At 38.5% G+C, this 15,420-nt stretch overlaps 1 protein-coding gene across 1 annotated transcript in view; it reads right to left on the bottom strand.

Annotated features, from left to right (window-relative positions):
• LOC111347271 (uncharacterized) overlaps window positions 1–8,452 on the bottom strand; it is a 34,922-nt gene extending 26,470 nt beyond the window's left edge. Inside the window, 14 exon segments of the mRNA XM_088756591.1 lie at window positions 82–257; window positions 626–819; window positions 1,257–1,545; window positions 1,769–1,878; window positions 2,104–2,496; window positions 3,211–3,858; window positions 4,301–4,735; window positions 4,970–5,356; window positions 5,708–5,794; window positions 6,003–6,266; window positions 7,069–7,191; window positions 7,417–7,540; window positions 7,861–8,106; window positions 8,441–8,452. Of these exon segments, the coding sequence (XP_088612717.1) occupies window positions 82–257; window positions 626–819; window positions 1,257–1,545; window positions 1,769–1,878; window positions 2,104–2,496; window positions 3,211–3,858; window positions 4,301–4,735; window positions 4,970–5,356; window positions 5,708–5,794; window positions 6,003–6,266; window positions 7,069–7,191; window positions 7,417–7,540; window positions 7,861–8,106; window positions 8,441–8,452 (3,488 nt within the window).
• Between the last annotated feature and the right edge of the window lie 6,968 nt (window positions 8,453–15,420).

The following is a 15,420-nucleotide window of genomic DNA, read 5'->3' on the forward strand; positions in this document are numbered from 1 at the left end:
GAATATCTTTAAACGTACTATGATGCACATCGAAGTTTCAAGCGACCCTAATCGTGTCTATTATTCTTCTGCGTGTCTTACTTGTCCCATTGTTGATGGTCAGTCCAAGTGTGAACGGTGATGATTAGTTGCCTAGACACGGTCTTTTCTGACTTCTTATCAACAGTTTCAATGCCTTCCTCAGTAACATGGTCCATCCATAGTTCACCTAAATCATCGCATGCCACGTAAAATGTGTAATTACCACTCTCAGGAACCTGTAGAAGGAAGGACGAAAAACAACCTAAGGCTACACGAGATTGCATTTTCGGTTACTTCTTTTCAGCGACACTATTTTGTTGTCTCTCTGTTTTTCCACCCATTCAAGGTCACGCGATTTTGTACCAGTCCCACTGCACGGATGGAGGTTATGAAAAAGCAAATGCAATTTTTCGACTTCTGTATGCATTCAGATAATGAAACCCTATCTCATTTTTCTGTTACACGATTTTGGTAGATGACGATTTCATGAAAGCTTAAGGGTGAGGCAGTCATTAACTACACAGAAAAATCTGTTTTTAGTCGTAGAGACGATTTTGTGGAGTTGGTTGATGACTTGTATTCACAGTTATAGTGAAAAAATTACCTGTAAGTAACCAGTCAAACGTTGAAAGTAATTGTCCGCCACATTTACCGGTGCATCGAAATCTCGAAGAGTTATTTGGCTTTGTGGTTTACTTCCGAAAGCAGGATCTTCGCCCATACGTGGTTCCTTTAGAGTGTCGTAGTTAACGTTGTACCATGTATCACGCCAAACTCCGTGGATTTCGCTGGTGAACTCTACAAAAAGAAGATAGATGGAAGCCAAATGAACGAAGATGAACATCCCATAGGAACAAAAATGGCATTTGAAATGCATAATGTGTACAAGACGTTAAAAGTTTTGGACGACAAAGAGTTATCAAATTATCCCTGAGGCTTTGCAATCGTTCGTTGGTCAGTATTATGAGTATTTGTGTATATTCATCTGGATAACTGTTCTGAAATTTGCTATGTTAACAGTAACAAGCAAGGCAGGACATTATAAATCTTGTTCCATTATCTTGTGACCAAACGATGCGGCAATTATAAAACAAACCTGCGTCAGAGACCTTTCTCTTACGGTTCCTTTGGAAGAGGAAGCTTCGCAGACACACTTCAAAGGCCATGGATACCATAGTTGTGTGCACACTTTACTTTAATCGTTTTTAAAATTAGCTGCAACTGGTGAAACTTACCAATTGTGCGAATCACAACATGGCAAAGAACTAGCGTGACATTGCTACCAATCAACTTGAATGTCACGTAACGTCCCCGCGCTGGTGGAGAACAGCGTACTTTGTAATCTCGCGGCTTTCCATAGGACACGGAATTGGTACAAGATGGATGTAAACTGGTTTTATCAGTGGATACGCCGATGCTAAGAATTCCATTATCTCGTGGACAGCAGTCGAGGTTTTCGGTGATCTCAACAGATTCAACGAAGAGAGGCTTTTCAAGGGTCACCTGCCACCAAGGGTTGGACTCCTATTCGAAATGAGGGCAAGAGAAAAGCAATGAAATAATGAGAAGAACGACAAACAAGTCAAATATTCAAAAAACAAACAAACAACCATCACAAGGACGGACAGACGATTGTCTGAGTCACCATCAATCAAAGATTCTGATCATTTCATTTACTTTGATAAACGAACTAGCGATGTTTATAATATAGGTCATGTGATATCTCTCCTATTACATCATCTCTTACCTTCTTTGACCTAAAACATGTGGAAAAGGATCCGTCAATCGCCAGAAAAGGATAATTTGGTAGCAGAACACTCGATCGTTGGAGCGAATTTTGACGTGATAAGGAATTTTCTGAGAGAGAAAAAAAATGGTGAACTAAAGAATCCGTTGATACCAGTTAATTTTAAGAAAATTACTTCTTGAAGAGTAAGAATTTTTTTTTAAAGTCTTAGGTCGTATCAGAAATCGGTTTAAATGAGGTTTTTTTATGTCTTACAATAACAGTTTGTTGATAACAACCTAATTGGCTATTGCATGCCAAACCATCTCACAGGAAGTATAGACTTTGGGACGTACCAGCACGTTTGGAGCACAGAGCATTCTTGTACGTTTTGCAGTCTTCATTCTTGATTCTTGGCGAATTAGCTGAGAGAACTGCACAACTCTGGTCTCCATGGTAACCAGAAGGATATCCATGCGTCCAAAAGGAAGCGTTCAACGGGTTGCCATCGATCCAAACCCAGTCGTATCGCGCCAAGAAACCAATATGCAAGCTGTCAAGCTTTGGCCTCATTCCTTCCAGCTTGTTAGATAAGGCAGATCTCAAGCCTTCCCGAGATACTTTGGCTAGTGTACCACCTTTTCGACTGCAGTCTATTTGAGCGTCTTTCCATGAAAGTGCGCTCTGGATGTGAATAAAGAAACAACCGCCATGGAGATGGAAGAAATTTGGACCGCATTCGAATTGTGCTGTGACAAAAAGTTAAGGAAAGGATTTTTAATATGAGACTTTCAATACATTTGCATATCCAGTCGAGCCTCGATTATCCGGACTATTCGATTATCCGGACTTTTTTCTCTGTTCCCAATTATTTTCATGAATATTAGTTAGTTGTGATCTTGAAAACTCAGAGTTGCAAAAAGGCCAATAATCCTTTCAAAAGACTGTTGAAACAGCGTATTATCCTGTGCGCTTTTCAAAATTCGCAAGTGCGACGAGACAAAGAAATATTCGGATGCGTTATTTGTAAATACGTACTGGCTGTGTAGATATCACAATTAAAATGATGTTTTCTTTGCTGCATACCTTTTGTTTACATTTCTATCTCATTAATATTCATATTTTCGATTATCCGGACTCTCGATTATCCGGACTATTTACCGAGGTCCCGACGAGTCCGGATAATTGAGGTTCGACTGTACCAAGGCTCTATAAAGTCCTCTGGTTAGTAATTGTTATTTATACAGAGTAAACCCTTTGGTCAGCGAAAGGTCTCTTTAAAGACCTATAAATCAGTACTTTTGAAGGTTTTTCAGCAGTTTTAGTTTTTAAGGATATACTTGCATTCGAGGCATGTAGATATATTCAGCAGAAAGATTGGGGCTTTTTAGCATTTTAAGCAATAGAAACGTTTTAAATCCCATTACTCATTGATTTGTGAGTAGAAGTATTCAACAACTCACCAGTTTGATTACACCTTGACTTGACTTTGATTATTTGGTCCACAGATAATGCCTGATCGTACACCTGTAAACAGGATATCCTGCCACGGAAGAACTTATCCGATCTGGTTGAACCTCCAATCAGCACTTCTGAAGCAGTACCTAGTTCCATTTTTACTTTGAGAACTTTTTGGGTGACTACGCTATTATTGACAAAAATAGTTGCAATCCCTGTGTGGTAATCGTATGTTGTTCCAATAAAGTTCCATATGTCTGAGTTCAAAATGTTTTTCTTGTAGAGAATATATTCCTTTGAAGTTTTCCTATCCATGTATTTCACTTGAACACCAAGTGATTGATGAACCACCATCAGCGAGGAAGTGGAAAATCCATTAACTGTTTCATATTTGTAAATATACCCAGTGGAGTTTTGAAGATACACCCAAGCAAAAATACTAGTGGAGAACCTTGTGTCAAGTTCTCTGTTATTTTCAAGGTGCACGAAACTGTCATTTAGACCACTGAAGAAGAAGGAGCCATTTAGATTTTTCCAAGGACCAGGCGCAAACGTAATTTTATTAGACTTAGCTTCAGTGGCTCCATTTGGACTCAAGTTTACCGTTCCATTTGCACCCCTCAGAGTAAAAAATGCCACTGGCATAGGAACATCTAAAAGAAAAAAATAACGATTATTAAAATTTTTTCTCATGATTGTCAAAGGATAATGGTATTTAATACGTTTAGTATAGTCGGTAAAACATTTTGGAAACAGAGCAATCAGGTGAGGTACGTATGCTCTACCTTAGAACTCATTCTGTCTACATGTTCGTATTTCTTGCTAATGTCTAATTTCTTATTCAAGGGCAGATATCTCAGCAACTTGTACAACCTGAGGCTCTTGAGCATTATCTGAGAATGGAATACCATACTCCAAGTCAACGCGAAGAGGACTCAAACTCTGTATCAAATTTCAATTAAACATTGAACTTTTCAAAGTGTTACTCTGGAATCAACCAAAAATTATTACCATAAAGACGTTTTTATTTGGGGAACTGAAATACTTTTTATTGGATAGATTTTGAATTTTAAAACGTATCGCTGGTCATCATACCAAGTGGCTGTTCACAGATGTACCCTTTCAAACTATTGCACGGTAGATCGTTCCATCGCCATCCATAACCAACCCAGTTTGAAGACCATCTTATCGCATTTAAGAAAGACCCACATTTTCCATCTCCACTCGGTTCTCCCGGGCCCCAGAGATTATTGGTGTCAGAAACCATCTGTCCATCTATCCAGACCCAATCAGTGACTTGAGTGGTCAATCCAAGATGAATTCCACCGTGAATGTCAAATTTTAGTTCTCTCATTCTATTGGCTACGGCGTCCATCGTTGACTCGTCATTGAAGACAGCAAGGTCGGCGTTGGATTGGTGGCAAAAGTTCCGTGCGTCACTCCACTTAAAGGTTGATGTTAAATAGAACAGAAAGCACGAAGTACCAGCTCTGTACCAGCCAGGTTCGCATCCAAAGGTTATATTATCGCCTAAAAAATAAGACCTGAGTTTCATTTCTACGGTACAGTCCGAAAGACATCAATTATCAGACATTGGTTTCTTATTTATGTCACCATCGCTCATCTAAAAGGTTCCTTTCCCTTATTTGCTCTAAAAGATGGCTTCATGAATGAGCTTTACAACCACTGGTTAGGTTTTTTCAGTCTATGGCGTTCGAGCAGAAAAAAACCCTTTGCGAGTGTCATCTTCTTTTGCATTCTCACCTGGTTTAGAAACATTAAGAGCATAAAAGGAGAATACAGTTTTTCTCCCACAGCAACTGTCATTTCGGTGATTATGAAGACTCATCATCTGACCATGCGGACCTCTATTAATCATATAAATCTTTCGAGAGTTTTTCTCTGCGTCACTGCTTAGGACAACAACATCTAGTGGAAAGCTTGTGTAATCAGCAACATCCAACTTTGGTGTGAAGAAACTTTTTTCGTTCGACACTGCAGGGTAGATAAAGTATGGCTTCTCTTCCAGATTTCCCCGAGGTCTTTCCAGAGTGAATCGAAATTCCTCGGAGTAAAGGCTGTGGTCGGAGGGCTGCAAACCTATTCGAAAGGTCTGGCCCTTGTAGGAAGAGACGTAAAAGGTTTTTGATTCTAGAAATGAGACAGGTAAGATAAGAAATCATATGATAAAAGATTATGTAAAAGGTGGAGAACAAGTTTAATTGCAAAGGTAAGATAGAGAGGGAAGGAAAAACTACATAAATTCAGATATTTTGATATTTGGAAGATATACACCTGGCTGAAGATAAAAAAAGGCAGCCTAAGATTGCTTAAGTGACTAGAAACACAAAACTATTTTAAAAAAGAGGACAAAGATATGTCTTTAAGAGGGTTAGTCATATCAATTTAGCCATTTAAGACATATTCGCTTAATAATGCAAAGTGAAACTCAAAACTGAAATGACGAACCCAATGCATTATTTAAATGGGACAGAGATGCACCTTTTTGGAGACAAGTTCCCCTTTGGAAGGTGAGGTCGTCAAGTGCTGCATCTCCATAATAACTTCTGCCTCTGATACCATCTATGACTACCTAAAAAAGACAATCGAGGTAAAATCGTGCCTCTCTACCAGCACTTCTGTAAAATATCAGTCTTGCGGGGTACGTCATCGATGAGGAAACTCATGGTACTTAGTAAATGAAAGGGAAAAATGCTGGGAATTTTTCAACACTGATCTATATAGAGTTATTTACGTGGTTGTAAAATTATAAAAACGTTTTTAACTTCCGATACACCTACTTTATACCGTCTTGTCTCGTTGAGATTAATTTGCTCGCGTATCCACTGATCTCCTCGATCCTCAGACTGAAGCCAAACCGGTTTAATTCTGTTTTCCTTATGGCTCTGTACGTAGATAACAACACAGCTCATGGTGGAACCAAACATGTGATAGTAAAATGTCATGCATTGTGGTCCCTGCATCCATGGACTTTCAAGCCTTGCTGTGTCTCCACGGCGTATAGGAGCCGAAGCCTCAATATAAATAAACTTCCCAGATCCTATGTTTGGAAATAAGATGATGAAAAATGATCTGATGACATCTTGACCCGTTTTATGACATCGTTCTTTCAGATTCAGTTTCTTACTTCTTTCTCTAGTAAAACCTTCACGTTTCAAAACCGAAAGAAAAACCGGATCACGCAAAGAGCAAGCACAGTTTGTCATACGCGATAATGAAATAGAACTAAGAGAGATGATTAAAAAGATAAAGTTTCGTAGGTACAAATTCCCTGTTAGTTTCTTGTTAATCAAACCCTTATTTTCTTCGCAAGGAGACCTTCTTCACTGATAAGCATCCGCAAAAAGAAAAATTAAGGGGATTATTGTAGTTAATTTACAACAGCAACACTTGCCTCAGCTTAAAGCTTAAAGTGGAGAAAAGTCGCCCTAAAGCGGCGAGCAGATGGTAGAATTCGGTTCAGATGTTGCTCAACTTGCAAAAAATATTTTACCTACTCAGTAAATACATTAAATGGAAGGCAGATAAACAGTTAAATTAGCAACATCGCATCCTACCATTCAAAGCTTAACCAGTGGTAATAAAGCTGGTAATCATTTTCTCGACAGATAAACGTGGATAATATGAAAAGGAAGTCAGCAGAGTCAACCTTGGAGATTGTTATTCGGGAGAAACTCTTAGGAAATGTTTCGTTCTGAAGAATAATTATCAATCAGAATACCAAGGATGGGTTAGAGCGGAAGGAAAGGTTTTTTTGAGCCATAGGAAGCTTTTTGACCATCGTCAAATTCCTAATCCCTTTCCCGTTCATGACAAGATATCGTTTGCGATCAAGTACTTACCTGTGTGGTCTTCAGTCGGTCCAGTCCCTCCGCTTGGTGTTCCATCTTTTCTTAGTATCCAATCCATTTGGTCTGCGTGTAAATTACGCCATCCGCAGTAACCCCCATCAAAGGTACAGTTTACTAGAATTTCAAACGGTTAAGAAGGACGGAAACATCAGCGAAACAATAAAATGTAACATTTTTGCATGGCCAGAAATTAAGAACGGTTACTTTTCGCCAGGTGACTAACACCAATAGCGCATGTAGATTTGTTAAAAATGCTTCGCTTACTCAACTAAAGACGTTTGAGAAAAAAAATTGTATCAAGTTATAAGAATTTACCTGACATTTATCTTCTTTACGTACCTTCAAATGCCCCAGCTAGCGGGATATTCTCAGGGGAGACGCACGTTAAATTCGAACTAAAACTAATATCATCAATTGCGATATCAGCAGTGTAACTTAATCCAGCTATGCCCTCAATTATGACCTGAATAGAAATGATATAAGCATTGTCAGAGTAACACTTTAAAAGGGTGGTTGGCTAATTTATATGGTGAGTTAGGAGGACAAGGAAATAGTGAAGACTTTGCGGGAGTTGGAAGTGACGGAGGTTAATGAAGATGCTTGATGCTTATTCGAATGAATTGTTACGAAGTGGTATATCAAAAAATTGAGACTTATGGGTGACTATGAATACAATGGTCAAATAACATGTAATAGCACTCCAAAAATCATCTTTGATCCTTGAGAAGATTTCTTTTTTCGCACCACATGGTTTAATTTATTAAATGAGATTTGCCTCGCTACCTGGTAACTTCCGCCGTAATTCAAGGTCGTGCAGCCCTCAGTCCAGCTGTTGGATAATTTGCCTCCATTACGGCTCCATACTCTAAATTCTTTTCCCATCTGATCTTTAACATATACAGACAGACTCTCAATGGCACTGCCGTACATGGAGTAGAAAAACGTTAAACGCTGGATGCCTCTCATCCAAGGACTGTATAACTTGGCCCTCTCTGGATATCTACGTGGATACCAGCTACCAGCGATCGACTGATAGCGGGAAATTCAACCTCAATTTTTAATTTTCCACTACAGCGCTAAATTGTAATCTTTTCCAGGCCTAAAACCTCAAACCTGGAACACTTAGGGCCCCAAACATGTACTATATGGGTATTTAAAAGTAACCTCACAATACAAGACCATCACTCAGACTCTTACAAATATTTCGTTGAATTTACGAATGTCATACGAGGGTCACTTGATGCAGACCCTACTTGTCTTTGCATTTGCTCTTAACAGTAATTTGATAATAACCTATAAAAATAATAAGAACCTATTCACTGAGTGGAAGGACCGGACAGGAAAATATTTAGGCAGATCCTACTTGTATTTTCATTTGCTCTTAGCAGAAATTTGATAATAACTTATAAAAATAATAAGAACCTATTCACTGAGTGGGAGGGCCGGACGGGAGTATATTTTGCTCGAGTTTCGTAGGTCATGAACTTCCGTGAACGTCATGAAAGTCATGAACATCCGTGCGTCATAAACATCAGTAAGCATTTTATCATATGACTACTAAGTGCTGGAAATTTCGAAATATTCTTTTTAACTTAGATAAGACGCGATAGACAGGTGCGCGCAGGAAAACCGCACAAACACTTCCACGAGAAAAACTTTTCCTTTTCTTCGAATTAGAACAAGAGACTCACAATTCATCGAAAAACGTGACCCTGTCCCCCTTCACAATGAAAGCGGTAAGACCCCGGAGCTTCTAGAGGAGATGTGCAAGCTAAATGCACTCCACGGAGTCACTCATTATCCTAAAATAATAAAAGTTCGAGAGGCCTCTAAAGGCACTTGGTCGTTTAAAGCCTGCTTCTAGCCACGAATGGTCAATTGTCAGTCTGAGAGAGAAATTTTTCAAAATTTCTACCCTACCAGAGAACTTTATCGCACTTCAAGAGTTCAGTAAATTTCGGTGGCCAAATCGAGAATATTCTGAAAAGGAGTCGACTGTTTGTGAATCGCAAGAACAAAAATCAAGCTAACCACGGTTTTGCAAGTCTGTATCATAAGCACTTCGAGGAAATTGAAGAGAAGTCACGAAGCATCCATGACCTTCAAGTGAAAATGAAAAAAACAGGCAGCTAGTAGGCTAATTTTTGTCGAAGCATGCCAAGTTTACTTTGAGGTTCTAGCTGTCCCTTTATTCAGCATAAACTATAATGTAACAAGCATCTGGACGTTTATGTTTGCCGGAATATGCTAACTGATTAGAGTATATATTTTTTTTTAGACCGGGTTAGAGAAGATTAATGAAACTCAACTTAGACGGATGTTTCTTGCGTGGCTGGAAAGTAATTGGCAGGTATCCAATATTTCCCACTCACATTAGATAAAGAGCTATTATGTAGCATCCATGTTCTGCTTGTAATAATTCGAGAAGTCGACTATGCATATTCTATCAGAATATGCCAATTAGAATACGCGTTTATTTGTAGCCGGTGCAAAAGTAGTTTAAAAGCCAAACTCAGAAAGGAAGTCAACGATCGTTGACTAGAAATTCAAATGGTAAAACACGATGAGAAGTAGTCATCTATTTTTAATATTATTCATAGAATTTCATACTGGTGGCGTTTTCAGTCCATTCACCATCAGTGTTCAGATAAAAAATTGGAATTTTCTTTCTACCTTTGATTTGCGGAAACAATGACCTTTGTATACCAGAAAAACGAAACAGAAAACATAGATAGTCTACCGTGGTCGCAGAAGTTTAAAAGCCCGTTAACGAAGCACTCAAACACTGAATGACAAAAGTGCGATCAATCAACACGTCAGTAAAGTATTACTCGTGAAGCTTCCATAAAATGTTGTTGAGATAAGGAAGAATTGGAGCTGAACGGCAGCAAAACAACACAAATGCTTCTCTAGTTACATATTCGAACCGGCTCCTTTTCACGTTTAAGGAACCGGCAAATATACAACAGAACCAATAACTGGCCAAGCCATCAATGTGCGTTTGTCGTATATTTTTGTAGCGGACTTACACAGACAGTTGTCGCTGTCGTTAATGAAATCCAACTTAGACAGATGTTGTTTGCGTGGTTGGAAAATAAAGCTGATGGAAAGTAGCATTTATCTAATATTTTCAACTCTCACGAGAAAAAGAGTAATCATGAAGCATTCATGATCTGCTTGTAAAAAGGCGAAAAAAGGAAATAGAAGGCTTTTTTCTCTCAGAATATGCCAATTAGAAAATAGATTTGTTTATAGACGGAGTCAAAAACAAATGTTTAGTGCTTATTGAATTTTAATACATTAAGGAAGTCAACGATCGTTGACTAGAATTCAAATGGTAAAACGCGATGAGAAGTAGTCATCTATTTTTAAAGAAAATCTTTACATAGTTAGATTGCGCCTTTTTAAAAATAATCCGCTTTATCTAAGATTTTTGATGTCGAATAAATGAATGAAGTGCTCTCAAACTTTTGAAAGACTTTTAGGGGTTAAAACACATAATCATGTACCAATTTCCAGCCACGTATTTTCATTAAGAATGCAGTAAACGGTAATTTGTTCATCCCTTGGCGGTATGGGTGGTTTTCTAAGTCTACCTCCAGTTGTCCCGTTATACCACTTCAACTGCAATGTAAATTTCGCGCTAAATGCGTCTTCACTTCGACAGGATACGATCTCCTTGCATAGCCACTATTTTATAAATTTCAGAACATTGGTTGAGCGTCCTAACTTTTAAGCAGACGTTTCCTCTCCGTAACAATGCATGAGGGATGTCCTCCAATGGGTTTCTTGCTGACACTGAGTAAGAATAATGAACACAATTCTGTTTCCAACGTTATGATGCGTTTGATATATTCAACTGAAACACCAGCTGTCATAATTAATGTTTACCGGTAGTTAGTACATCGATTATTGAATGCTTCAAATGAAGCACTGGTATGTGAATGGGAAAGTTTTATTGTTTTTGAAAAAAGGCCATTTTTATTTTCCCTGCAGTACATTTTCTCAAGAAAAAGTTGTTCAATTCATTGCACGTGCGCATTTTGTGTTTCTTTGCCTGACTTATGACATCTTTCCCGTCTCATGGATATTAGTGTTATCATAATGGTTTATTTGAAATGACCAAACATAAAACGGATAAAGATATTTTTCATTATGTCCGAGCGGGACAAAGAAAAAATAGTAAGTTATGTTGAATCGAACTTCAGACCTTCAATTCCATGTCAGAACTCATAATTTTTTTCTTTGTCCCGCGCTTGTGACTAGACGAAAAAGCTTCCTCTTTTTTACCGAGCTGAAAATTTACCACCTTTCTGATTCTGTTCACAAACTTAAAATGGCTACCACCGATCGACTGACAGCGGGAAAATTAACAAATGGTAAACACCACAGCGTACACTATTAAGTTATGGATGCACGCGGGAGGTTGCCAAGCACGAATGAAGCGTAAGAGTCGCGCGAGGCGATAGCCGAGAGCGACTCTAGCTTCTTGAGTGCTTAGCAAACCTCCCAAGTGCATCTATAACTCAATAGTGTACACTGTGGCGTTTACCATTTGTTTTACAACATAACATTGATACATTGTAGCAAAAGAGTTTTGTTTTATCTAACAGATCTTACGTGACCAGAAAAAACAAGCGCGCGCGGAAAACTAGTCTTTGCATTTGCTCACGTCAGCAGCGTACACCCATGGGCAAATCGTGGACACTGAATTGACCAATCAGAGCACGCGCTTTACTTTGGTGATGTTATAATACAAAATCAATTTTTCATTTTTCACTCAAGCTTAGGTCATGAACGTCCGTGAACGTCATGAAAGTCATGAACATCCGTGCGTCATAAACATCAGTAAGCATTTTATCATAGGACTACTAAGTGCTGGAAATTTCGAAATATTCTTTTTAACTTAGATAAGACGCGATAGACTGGCGCGCGCAGGAAAACCGTAAAAACGATTCCACACGAAAAACTTTTCCTTTTTTAAGAATTAGAACAAGAGACTCACAATTCATCGAAAAACGTCACTTATTTTCTGATGTTTGCTCACTGCTGTCAGTAATTGTTTGCAGCGATAGAAAAAATTGTTTTTTTTGTTAAACAAAGCCGTACAAGTTACTTGGGCCATATGATAACTTTTGTTATTAATACGATCGAAACGTCTATCAGGCTAGATTTTTAGCATGTTTAAGCCAAACTACCACAAATGATACCAAAACACAAATAATTTTATTTATAACTAATCGCAATTATACAACGGTTGTAAAAAGAAACCAGTTGAGAAAACGTTTCTCCCGGTTATGTTATTGGACGACAAAGAACTTTCCTTTATTGACAATTTTTTAGTTTCATAACACGTAGATTGTTTAATTTGTACGCTCGATGATGTCAAACAATGCTATCAATATGATTCCTCTGGATCACAATATAGGTTTCATTTAAGATAGATTTAGTACCCGGTACTCGGAAAAGTTCAAATAACTAAAGCTAAACCTAAATACCTGTTACTAGCCCTGTTTTCTTGATCCGTACTACAAAGAGCGCAGGTCATAGATCCGGTAGGAAAAAACGAGGTTTCCTTTCTTACTGTGCGGACCGAGAGAAGGCAGTTAGCAAGATCTTCATGAGATCTCTGGGTTTAAGTAAAGGAGTAAAGGGAGAAGATTTCCATTTAAACGAACTTTAAATTTAGTGACCCGTACTTCATAGTACAGCCAATTATGGTGACAACTGATCGATGTAATAATGGCTAATATCAACATTTATGTATTTTTCGCCTCTAATAATCATAAAACATATTTGTATCGAGGGCAGAAAAGTTCCCCTTCTCCAAATCTAGAAGTAGTTTTATCCTCAGATGTTTGATTAAATTTTTTTTAAAACGATTTGGCCATGTAATTTTTTACATCTTTTTTGCACAGATTTACAAGTTTTATATCTTTTTGGTAGATAGCTACACGGGTCACAATTAGTTGGCTACAGCTAACCGAGCTGTGTGACTTGACACAAGGTTCTGTCTAAAAGTCTCATTCAGAGTGGAAACACTGAAGGAAAATGATCCCGAATTTGGAATGGTCACCAAAACCTGAAGTTTTTCGATATCATGAGCTACAAGTTCATAACTTTACTTATTAAATCACAAACTTTCTCCGGCAAGGTGCCCTGTATATCGATTAATGCGAGGTCCGCAAGGTTCCTGGAGTCATTGGTGCCTTACCCTAGACGGACCTCTCGCACGCTCGCCTGGTCTAATCTTGCGGCCTTCGCCGATCGTGGCTCGTGGCCCGCTATTAATAAGAACTTGCTCACCGGCTGGGGATTCGTTTGAACATTAGAAACAGTCAGCCGGTATTCTTTTTCACGGCGTTGTTAAGTTTAACAGCGCAACACTGACGCCAGAGTTATACACATTGGTAAAGCCATGGCAAAGATGGACTCATCATTATATGGATTGTTTAGTAGAATTAGCTTTAATCTTATGAACATCCAGAAGAGTTAAAATATGTTTACAAAGAAATTATGCTAAAATTATCCGTCTGGAGATGAGAGTTGGATTTGGAACTTTGTAAAGTCATTCGGTATCAAGCTTTTACCATTTATAGGCATGTATTCCAGACTCTAATACACTGCCGAAGCTCTTGTAACAACTCTCGGATGTAAGAGGTTTTACGTCTGTTTTCTTCGGTTTCTTTTCAAACGGATTAATTATGCATGATGTAATGAACCAATTCGGTGGCCTATTGATCATAAAAACTCGCGTCGCCTTCTCCACCAGTAAGATACAAAACTAAAACCGATCACGGCTTCGTTAACACGTATCGTGTGCTTTAAACCGTTTATATTCAATTTTCGAGTTTCTTGATTTCCTAGCTCCACTAAAAACTTCTTCTTTGGCATTTTTCTGACCAACGTCTAAAACTTCTTTCAATTGCCTTTAAATAATAATAACAATTGTTTACTTTACAACTGTTCGATGGTAACTCGTGGATCTTCACTTTCCCGTGTTCATTATCATGGTCACGGACTACAAAGAAACAACACTTTGACGCTACCAATCAGCACAGAGGAATTCTCAATAGAAGGACGCAAATAACTGAATGAAAATATTAGATTACTTGACGAATTAATTGAGGGAGCTCTAATAATTAAGGCAGCTATCTTTGATAGGTTTGAATATTTTGTTGACTTAAAATAAAGATTCATTTAATGAAAATATAGAAAAAGCGCTAATGCGAGAAGGAGAGATTGGGTACTTTGAAATTGATTTGAACTCATTTTGAGCACATCTATTTTGAATCGTCTGAGGATACATTGTTTCCGATTATATATACACGTGAAAAAAGAACGCGCGTCTGATTGGCTGAAAATAAGTGCATTTTTCATGTAACTTTGAAATTGAAACATCAAAATGGTAGGAAAGTATTTCTTATTCTTCGAAAACTTCGAAGCTTGTCAACTACTTCCCCTGTTTAACGACAAATCGTCCAAGCAGGAAATGTTTCTTTTCAGAGGACAAAAGGTAAAGATCTTCCACTCATTCGCTTGTAGAGTACCAACGGTAATCGGGAAGAAAAGGAAATGTTTCTCTCTCACTACACAGGTGCTTCGCCACATCAACTTCCCGAATCCAGTCTTCTTTGTGTTCTTCGGCGAACTATTTCAATGACAACATGCTTGAAATGTTTACTTCCTCAGACCAGCTACAGTATAAGATGGTAACAACAAAGATTCTTTGAGAAGGTTAAACCTGTACGAGCCAAATAGCCCGTACGAATTGAAGCCTCCCCCCCTTCCCTCTCGTCAACAAGTCTTTAAGTCGAGTAATTCTGTCTGTTCGTGCTAATAATTTATACTGCTGGGTATACAGCAAATGCTCATGAAAGTAAAGTGTCCTGCCCAAGAAAACGACTCGATGAACTAACCAGGGTTTGAAATCAGACCTCTCTTTGTGGAATCTAGTCCAGTGCTCTGACACAAGACCACCAACTCTCCTACCAAAATTTATGCAAAAAGGCCGGGTGACTACTGAGATGAAGAATAAGTCGGGGATCCTAACAGAAATCGACTCTTTTACCTCCTACAGACTGGTAAGATGCTCCGACCAATAACCAACATCGACACACGGTTCGCTAGGTAGCATATCATATGTACTGGCTTAGCTCCACAAATCTATCCCCCAAGGATATCAAGATATTTTCTTTCACTAAACATTTCTTCTCACACTTACAGTAGCAGGTTTTCTTGCGGGGTCGTCTTGTTGAATATCCACTTCTTCATCAGCTTCAATTTCTCGTGCATCATGTGTTCACTATGGTCTCGTTCATGTTGTCGCCCTTTTGGGACGTC

Source organism: Stylophora pistillata, chromosome 4 (genome assembly GCF_964205215.1).
Source record: "Stylophora pistillata chromosome 4, jaStyPist1.2, whole genome shotgun sequence".
NCBI classification, from domain to species: domain Eukaryota; kingdom Metazoa; phylum Cnidaria; class Anthozoa; order Scleractinia; family Pocilloporidae; genus Stylophora; species Stylophora pistillata.